General features: G+C 49.5%; 1 protein-coding gene across 1 annotated transcript in view; it reads left to right on the top strand.

The window, feature by feature from the left end:
• The first annotated feature begins 1,340 nt into the window (after nucleotides 1-1,340).
• The window catches only part of SCFD2 (sec1 family domain containing 2), a 142,122-nt gene continuing 133,229 nt past the window's right edge, over nucleotides 1,341-10,233 (top strand). The window contains exons 1-2 of the mRNA XM_078600854.1: nucleotides 1,341-2,688; nucleotides 3,361-3,535. Of these exons, the coding sequence (XP_078456980.1) occupies nucleotides 1,704-2,688; nucleotides 3,361-3,535 (1,160 nt within the window). The 5' untranslated portion in view covers nucleotides 1,341-1,703. The remainder of the gene's footprint in view (nucleotides 2,689-3,360; nucleotides 3,536-10,233) is intronic.

The raw sequence follows: 10,233 nt of genomic DNA, 5'->3' as shown, positions 1-10,233 counted from the left end.
TGCAATAGGTTCGTTAAAGCCGGGTTTTTTCCCTTCCCATTACCGGTATACGGTATTAATGTTCTTAGGTTTTTTTCGTAGGTAAAAAAAATAACCCATAAAAACAAAGTTTTTCACTATAAATCCTTTATATGCGTGGCATTGGTTTTATTTTATTATTAATTTCTGTTTTTCTTGAGTAAGAGTTTCATTTTTATCACATTGGTATTTTAAATAAAATATGAACAATTTTTTTGCCTAAAAAGTGGAAAATTTTGGAAAAAATGTTTCACGAACATTGTCTCGCACAACGAGTCTGTGTGGAAAATGTCAGCTCGATTGGATCACGGGAAGTGGGTTAAAAAACGACCGAAAGATTTGCACGGTCGTAAGCAAGCAAGCAAGCGCGCAAGTGAACTTAATATAAAGGATTTAAAAATAATAAAAATAAAATAATACAAAATGAAAATAAACCCATTAAATCACGACGTTTCGGAGGCAACACAAGTCTCCGTCTTTAATTGATTTATTTTCATTTATTATTATTTTTTTATTATTATTTTTATTATTATTTTTTTACCTACGTGACTTTACCGAAAAAAACCTAAGAGTATGAATCCTTGAAGTCACGAAAGCTTCAAATCTAGAAAGGTATTAATGTTATATGTAGTTAAGTCAATATTGTATTAGTGTATTTATCATGATGGACAGAGATACGATACGAATTTACAGCACTTGCTACGCTATTACATACGAGGTCATTACATTATTTGGAAGTGCATTTGATGTACCGTACATTTTAACAATACATATTGACGCGTCTCATAAACACTTCAGTTAATTCACTTAATACCAATCGACACTTGTGAAAAAAAACCAATAATTAACATATTCTTGGTTCTTTCGGTAAAGTCACGTAGAAGGTAAATAATAAAATAATAAAATTATACAACAATAACAATTTACATTTTATTTATAAAAATACATTAATTATCATTTTATTATTATTATACAACAATAAAAAATAATAATTTAATTTATAAAAATAAAACTAATTTTTTTTATGTTATTACTTCCCTTCTATGTGACTTTACCGAAAGAACCAAATCTATTAATCCCTACAGTCACGAAAGCTTTAAATCAAAATTATTAAAATCTCTCGCCCCAAGTTCACGTGCATCGCCACCCCCACGACGCGAATGGTCTCTCCCGATGTCGTCATCAGCGTGCGTCACTCAAATCCCTACCACACACACGCAGCATCTCTCCCTCCCCCATTGGCCGCGAAAGCGACGCCTCGACCAATCGCGACGCGGCTCACCGTCGCCTCCGGCCAATGAGCGGCGGGCGCGCGCCTATCCGCTCTAGGTAATGCAAAGCCGCGTGACGTCACGCCACGCGCACTGTAAACAGCAACAGCGGGGAGCCACGTCCGATTCGAGTTCAACTTCACAACAAACAAACAACAACAACAACTTTACTGCCGTGTCGGCTATCACACCCGATTATACGACGCAACGACAAGCCCCCAGCGCACGCTGTCAACCGCATCTTGTTGTTTAAAGTCAGAATCGGATTTTCCGATTGACGCTGCACAGGAGGTGGTGGTGACACGTGCGTCTTGTTACACGCGCCGGCTTCAATTCGCCGCCGTCGGCTGTTGCTGCTGCTGCTGTTGTTATTGTTGTTATTGTTGTTGTGATAAACTAAGAGCGCAGCGAGCGATGTCCGCCGCCGGAGACCTCGCTCCCCTGGCCCTGTCCGGCTGGCGCCTCGTGCTGTCCGAGGCGCGGGACGCCGCCGTGTTCGTGGACGCGGCGAGCGCCGAGTCGCTGCACTGGACGGGCGGAGCCGGGGGGGACGCGGGGCCCTGGCGAGCCGGGGCCGCGGCCCTCAGGACCTTCCCAGGACGGAAGGACGATGTCCAGCAGCAGCAGCAGCCGACCAAGGTTGTCTTCGCGCTCAGCTCCCCCGTGCTACTCGGAGGCCGCGTGGCCGCGTCGTTGCGGGACGTGTTGGTGTCTGTCGGCGGCGTCCACCATTGCGTCGTGTTCACGTCCGTGAGCCACGCCGCGCACCTTGACCTCCTCCAGCAGCAGCAGCAGCAGGGTGGAGGAGGACTGGGTGTTTCGGCGGCGGCCGCAGCAGTAGCAGCGGCCTCAAGCTCAGCAGCAGACAGCGAGCCCCGGCCCGTGCTGTTCGAACTCCTCGAGCAGCACCTGCGCCAGTGGATGAGCGGCGGTGGCAGTGGTGGTGGTGGTGGCGCCGACTGCACGGCGCGCGTCCTCCACGCGGCCGGCATCGCGCTCTGCCCGCTGGCGAGCGGCGTCGTCCTCGCCCCGGCCTCCGCCTCGCTCTTCCCGCTCGTGCCGAGCGACCTGCTGCATCCAGGCGGGTTGGCCGGTGGCAGGGGCAGCAGGCGAGGTGTCAAGCAGCAGCCGCCGCAGCAGCAGCAGAAGCAGCAAAGCCTGAACGACGTGGACGTCTCTGCGTTGCCCGCGTCTTACGCCTCGTCCCTACGCCTCCTCGCCTGGTGGCTGGACTCGTCGCTGAGGCATCTCGGCGTGCGGGAGGAGTGCTTCGCCGTGGGCCCCACGAGTCGCCTGCTGGCCATTGAGTTGGCCTCGCTGCCGCCCGCGCGTGCCCGGAGGAAGGGCGCCACCGGACGAGCCTCCTTGGTGCTCGTGGACAGGACGCTGGACCTTGCGGGTGAGATTGCCGAGGCTGAGGCTCCTTCCGTCGGTTTGCACGCAGCGTGTGGGACGGTGGAATCGGCTCGTCTCATTGCGAGAAATGCGGACTGCGCTGACTGCTGACTTGTCCACAAGGCGATCGAGCGAAGATCGGGAATGAACGTTTGACTCTTCAGTAATGTTGTAACGACATTATTGAGCAGTTAATAATGATTTCATCTTATATAGCGTCATTCGTGCAATTGCGTTCCACAACGCTGCACACCAATTATCCAGTTTCACGTCATTGATGCTGTTTCCATAAGTACATGTTCGTAAACATCGATTTTTCTTTTTCAAAACTCGGGGTTCAAATCCATGCAGGTGACACGTGGATCAAACGCTAGACTCGGTGATGAACTCAGCCCTTTGCTCGTAGGATAAAAAAACAATCACACATTGTGAAAAGTCAACAGTCATTGTGCTAAGGATAGACCCCCCCCCCCCCATCATAAGCATGTGTAGTTTACACCAATGGCTTAGGGCCACCAATGGAAAGGGCTTGAGGAGGTCTTCATCCAGCAGTGGGATTGATCATGACTGATAATGATGCATATATGTTGAACTTCTTTTACACCGTACATAGCCAACCACTTCCGCTTGACTTGGTTCGTGCGGTTCCATTCATTCTCGTCACGTGCGTACGCAGGAGCCGTGGGTCACCACGGCGACAGCCTGGCAGAAAGGATTCTGGGAGTGCTGCCGCGCCTGCCGGGGGTGCCGAGCGACGTGGCGGTCAACATGACCGCGTTGACGGCGCTGCGTCGGGACGGAGGCGTTCCTCCCAGGGAGGTGCTCGCGCCAGGCTGCCTGGCACAGCCCAGGTACGAGGACACGCACGTGGTGGTGGTGGCGGTGGAGGTGACACGGGTCGAGCGGGGGCTTGACGCTTCAAGCCTGGCAGCCACGACAGTTAACGCTGCAGTATGAATAATCAGCGACGTGCACTTCACAGTGGACGTCAATGGGTTCCATCGTGCTATTCAAGAAAGTATGTGCCTCGTGTGCCAGTGTCATTGTCCGATTTAGAAAATTACCAAAATGTATGAGTACAATTTAAAGCTTTCGTGACTGCAGGGATTCATCTTCTTGGTTCTTTGGGTAAAGTCACGTAGAAGGGAAGTAATAAAATAGTGAAAATAAAACATAATAAAATAATTCTCACGACGTTTCGGGGAGACAGCGTCTGAATGAAACACCACCACGCTTGGAGCGTATATTTAAGCTGCTGGGTTGGAAGGTGGGAAGTGCTGCTTGCGTTGTGGCCGAAACGTCGTGAGAATTATTTTATTATGTTTTATTTTCATTATTTTATTATTTCCCTTCTACGTGACTTTACCCAAAGAACCAAGAAGATGTATGAGTACGTTGAACTTCTTTCGCACCGTACGTAGCCAACCGTGCTCATCGGAGGTGCTAGGGAAGAACAACAAACGAAACACACAAATCAGTTCTAAATAAATGAGTTTTCAATCTTGATTTACCTACCGCTGGAATTAACTTACCCTATATATTAAGCAGTACCCCGCCTTAACCTCCTCTTGTTCCTCAAACCTGTCCTCTTCTCCATTACCCATTCCCTTCCTCTTCCTTCCCCTCGCCCCTCCACTCCATTCCGTCCCTCCCCTATAGCCCTTTCGCGACCCCCGTGCGTCCTCTGTCATGGTCACTCATTCCTCAGCCTTTGCACGCCCCTGCCGTCTAAACGACTGTATTTTTGGAACGCTTTTAAACTGTGCAAAGTGCCTTGAGCCTTGAGCTGTGGCGTTCTATAGATGTATCCACACGTCCGATGAGCACGGTTGGCTCCGTATGGTGCGAAAGAAGTGCAACACACATACACGATAAGGTAAGAATCGATGTTATTGTTTAGCATGTCTGCAGGGCTCACTAGAGCTCCCTCTTGTGGTGGCGGCTTTTCCAGAAGTGGTACCAGCATGAAATTACAGGGCCGCACCTTTATATGCAGATGGCCTATATCCAAAACTAGCTTTACTACCCGGCTTCGCCCGGGACTTGGATTCACCACGCTCGGCCGTTTTTGTCTCCCCAGTGGCGATGTTCACACACCACACCAATTACTCGTTTGAGGCTGAGTGGACCTAGGGGAGGCCCAGGACCGGTTCAAATAATCGTTACCGGTGGTGGCCGTGAGCGGGAATCGAACTCGGGTCGCCGGGTTCGTAGCGCAGCACGCTAACCACTACGCATGCGCGGGTGACATGACAGATTTGACGTCACAGCTCACTTGCTGTGCAAAGATATATGCATTATAATATTTGCATGGTGTACAGTCTGGAAAGTACCCACATGGCAAATTTCAAGTTTGTACGCTAAACATTTTGAACAGACACATATTCACAAATGTCCCTTTTATATATATACACAACTAAACAAAAGTTTTTCTCTGGGTCCTCTGTTTTTTTTTGTCCGGGTCGCCGGTTTTTCCCTCCACATTTAGAATCAAGTATTTGGCTGGAATAGGTTTCCACACAATCAGGCACTTCGTTGGGCTACCATTTGTGGCCACGTCGCTTCTGAAAAAAAGCTACATAGCTCAGTGGGTCTTACCTGGTAAAATAAAAGTGAGTTTCGTTTAGTTTAACTCGATGTTTGCAGTGGCCGGCAATCGAAGTCTGGTTGCCCGGGCTTATAGCGCAGTGCATGCGCCACTGAATGTCCTGCTTGACACCCATGACGTATTTGTACATTTCAGGAATCAGAATGGTATTATGGCTTATTGTAAGAGTTCGGAAGAGGCAGGGCATTTCTGCGGCTCTGGGAGTATGGAAAGTTTGCCCCCTTGTGGTGCCTGGTTTCCTTCTCGCCAACACTTGTTGTTTATGCCATTTATTGTGAAAATTCCGTCACAGTTCCTATGATCACTGTTTCATTGCTTTCATGGTTTTATTTTGGTATTGGTTTAGCCATGTTTGTTTGTTGTAGTACAGAGTTAGACTGATGGCCTTAATCTAAGTTGTCTTGTGGTTGTTGTTGGTTGTTTGACTTGCATCCCACTGGGATTTTTGCACACAGCGTTGGTGTATGGTGTTTTTTCTGCAATATTTTGCTGTCTCTTCTTGGATTTTCTGTTTGCACTCAGTCACAAATTCACTTTAAGAAGTTTTTTGTTCATGTTTTTGTTTTTTGTTTGTTGCGGTTGCACCCGATTCAAGAGCCGAATGGCTCACAGGGCTATACCTAATAAATTAACTTGAACTTGAAGTGGTGTGGAGAAACAGGGGGGAACGGTATTTTTATATATAGAGAGAGGGGAACTCAGTCATAGGCAGGAGAGAAAAGGAAGATCTCAGGAAACCCGGTTTCATAATCGAGGGCTGCCTTACGCCGAGATTCAAACGTAGCATTCCGGCGGTTGTCGGCACATTCCTCTGCTTGGGTGTCAGTGGTACGCTATGGGCAGCCGAGGGCAGTGCAGGAAAATCCGATGCTGTATGGCCCTTCTATGCCCCCATGTACTGCATACGCATGGACCAGCATGGTGAAGTATGGTCAAATAACCCCAAGACATGGAGAGGCCCTCATCCGGCAGTGGATTGGCAAAGGGCTGTGAACATAGATGTAAACATGTACATACATGTCGTCCAATTCACCTCATCTCGGAACATGGTATTTAGGCCTACTATGGTACAGCATTCTTAACAGCCACATTAGTGATCAAATCGCAATATAGGAATCGAATTTCTGAAACCCAACTTTTTGGTATGTATCTATTCTTACCATTCCCCACCACCCCCTATCTTCCAGCTAAATATTTCATGAATTGTCATGATCCGGGGTCGCTCTGCCATGAAATAATCCATTCCCTGTTCTTTATTTCCTACTCTCTCGTTGGCATTGTCCATCTTGTTTGTTCAGTCTTCTTCTGTCCGTGAACTCAACGGCGCACATCGCTGGCAGCGTACACGCATTCAAACTAATTTGTTCGGAGAAACGTGATTCGATGCATGCGTCGCAGGTGCAAGACGGCATTTGAATCCGCAAGGCCGTTGCCGCATGCCAACTTTGCTGTCCTCCTTCCAGCAGGCACCACCACCTCATTGCCCCACGGCGCAGTGGTTCTCAGAGTGTCATCCGCCGCACCCACCAGGTGGTCCGCCCGTGGCTGTGATTCAAAACGCAGCTTGATCCGGACAGTGGTGACAACGTTTATTGCACCTTTTGTTTCGGACATTCATATTTAATTTTAAAATGAAGTTAGGTAAACTACCCTGATTAAACTACCCTAACCCTAACATTTAAATACCCCCCCGCACCCCCTCCTAAGATAGCTGCGTTTAAAAAAACATGTTTTTATGTTCCGGTAATATGAATAATTTAGTACGTGTGGTATTTAGAGAGATAAGCGAATGCGTTTTGTCCCCAGTGGTGGGGGGGTGGTCCGTGGAAATGTTTGCAGCGACTGATTGGGCCGCGGGCCAAACAGGTTTGACAAACACAGCCTTGTGGGTCCGGGGGTCACGTGCACACTATTGTGGCTCCATCTCTTTGTGTTCCACCAACTCTGGATTGCAGTTGTGCGGCATCGCCATAGCCATCGCAGACGACGCTGTTCAAGTCCACTGTTTAAAGCGCATTCATTTAAATCCTCAATTGTGTCACTTTTTGTTTCTCACAGTTCAAGAGAGGATGCAAAACACCACCGAGCAGACGAATAATTATATTATCATTACCCCTGAGCAACGCAACACAGAGACGGCAATGGTTGGACGGGGCAGGGCAAACGAGAAAAAGCACCGCCACGATTAGACCTGAGCTTTAATTCTAATCGCGGTTATAGCAGCATCGTTAACCGAGCTTACAATTACACCGCGATTGCAATTCATTACAAATCACACAGTTAACCATTGTAATTGACCCCTGGCCTGTTTACGATAAGACCTCGGGGTAGAACTTATTAAATAAAATATTAGCAAAAAACAAATGTGTTCAGCGTAACGGCTCACTCGAAAAACCCACGGCCCCTTATATTGTAGGTTTGGTGCCGACAGTCCCTTTAGAAATTGGTCCACGGTTGTTGCGACAGGCAACTTCTTTAATCCAGCGCTTTCCAGCATTCCGGTTGATACATCACCTTGACCGTACGAGCAGCTGGGCAGCGCTCGCCCTCCGTTGGCAAGCTCCGAGCCAGGAAGGGAATTCCACGTTCCCGTGACGGCGGGGCTGGTAGTTGGGCATTCGATCCATGGGTCGCCCGCGGTTGACTTCCCGCAAAGTGGCACCCATCTCGTATTCTCCAGGCAGATGAACAATCACCGTTGACTTCTCACATCGTTGTACTCACTGTGTCGACCGCTAACGGGATGAGCAGTGATTTAGAACTCGAAACCTTCTGGTTGTTTGCCGAGCCCTCTGACCACTGCACCGTTTGGACAGATTTAACAAAATTACGTCCATGTTCGGCGTGTACGTCCGAGGCTCGTTTAGTGCACTGGCCTTGCCCGGCTTGTCTCGCGACAGAGGTTTGTCGCGTTGACATTAGTGCAGACCAAACACTGTTGACGGGTGGCCTTTGATGCTGGGCGCACGCTGGGGGTGAGGGGGAATGTGGCCCTAACACGGTTTATTGAAGCCCGCTCTCCCACTCGCTCGGCCATCTGGTTGCAATTGTGATGAGTGTTAGTGGCTGACAAAACCTATCTTTGCTCGGAGCTTGATTTTCCTTCGAGGCACCAGTCTCAGATGATTTGTAACTTTCATACGGTTGGGGGGGCGGGTTATTTCACCGTTCGAGCCATGCCTTACGATGTAAAACGCGATAAACACATGCTCACGTTTTAAACGGATATCTATAAATACTTTATTCCAGCGTGCACATGTACCTGTCTGGACATATGACATGTGCGCGCAAACACACACACACACCGATCCCTCCCAGACGAGTGTTAGCAAACGCCTATTCCGGTGAACTAATGCACACTGGTGGATGGGGGCCTCCCCCGCACTGTGTTGGTCACGGGGGACTATTTGACCATATTTCACCACGCTGGTCAGTGCGGGATTTGAACGGAGGGAACTTTGATGCGGGAACGTAGAAGTACGGCACAACAATGGATTTTTCTGCACTCCCCTCTTCTGTGCACCACGTTGCACCGCGAGCCCTATGGCAACCCATCCAAGCACTCTCGCGGCTCAAACCTGCTTAGCTTCTGAGAATCTGATGAGATTGGATGGATTCTGGGTGATTTGTCCAGTGCAAGAATACTGTTATTTATTCATCCAAGAGAGCAATCTCTACAAGTATTTTTAGGTAGTTTCCTGCACTGCAATATTAATTTGTTCGTTTCTCAGTCCGCTTGTCCTGGTGAGGGTAGTGGCGGCAGTGCGTTGAGTGGAGCGGTCCAGACCTCCCTGGCGACAGACTCTAGCTCTTCCTGGGGAATTCCCAGGCCAGCTGAGCGACATCGACCCGCCAGCGTGTCCTGGGCCGGCCCCGGGGTCTTAATTAATATCGGTGTGCACCTCTTGAGAACCCCCTAAGGGCCACACGAACGGGTTCGCAAACCCGCTTCACGAACTACCATCTCCTGGTCATCTTCGTCCCCGAATGCACGGAGCACCGTATGTCTCCCGTGTTGATGATGGGTCACGCTGCACACCTTGCGCACCTTTTATGAGTGCACCCCCATGTGGTTGCGCGTGTGGTTAACCTGTGTGCGTGCACGGGTCCGCATGTGTGGCTGTGTATATGTATTAGGGGGGAGCGGTTAGCGCGTTGCGCTGCGAACACAGCGACCCGAGTTAGATTCCCGCTCATGGCCAACACCGGTGACGGTTATCTGACCTGGTGCTGGGCCTCCCCTAGGTCGACTCAGCCTCAAATGAGTACCTGGTGCGGTGTGTAAAGGTCGCCATTGGGGAGACAAAGGCGACCTTTCAAAATTCACACGTACATCGCAAATACATCGCAAATACATCGCAAACACATCGCAAACACATCGCAAACACATCACAAACACATCGCAAACACATCGCAAATACATCGCAAATACATCGCAAAAACATCGCAAATACATCGCAAATGCATTGCATCCTCTTGATTGCTTATCTTCCCACATTGCCGCCCTCACGCATTCCCCAAATCTCACGGACGTTGCTACGAAAGTCGTGCGCCGCGATGCGGCGTGAATCACGCCAAGGAAGATGCTGCGTTGCTCCTTGTGATTCGGGGCAACAGAGCTCGGTGGGTTTATCGTGAATCTGCGTCGGTGTTCTTCACTAATTTCCATAGGGGCGGGGGGGGGGGGTCGGAGGGGGGGGGGGTGCCCACTTTCGTCAATAAGACATCGTCAGTGTGAGGGCCCCCACACATTTGAAACCATTGTTGGGTTTGACAGCAGCACGATGTTGATGATGGGCGGTGTTTACACGTTTGTGTATTGTGTAGGGGGTCGCAAGTCAGGGGCCGCACTAAAGGCCACCAGCAGGCCCGCGGGCCTAGCCATGAAGAACACTGATCTACGTGATGCACCAACGCTTGCCTTGGAGTGTCGGCACGCGC

Source organism: Lampetra planeri, chromosome 15 (genome assembly GCF_965212315.1).
Source record: "Lampetra planeri chromosome 15, kcLamPlan1.2.h2, whole genome shotgun sequence".
Taxonomy (NCBI): Eukaryota; Metazoa; Chordata; class Hyperoartia; order Petromyzontiformes; family Petromyzontidae; genus Lampetra; species Lampetra planeri.
The sequence above is the reverse complement of the archived record's forward strand: the minus strand, read 5'-3'. Positions and strand labels throughout refer to the sequence as shown.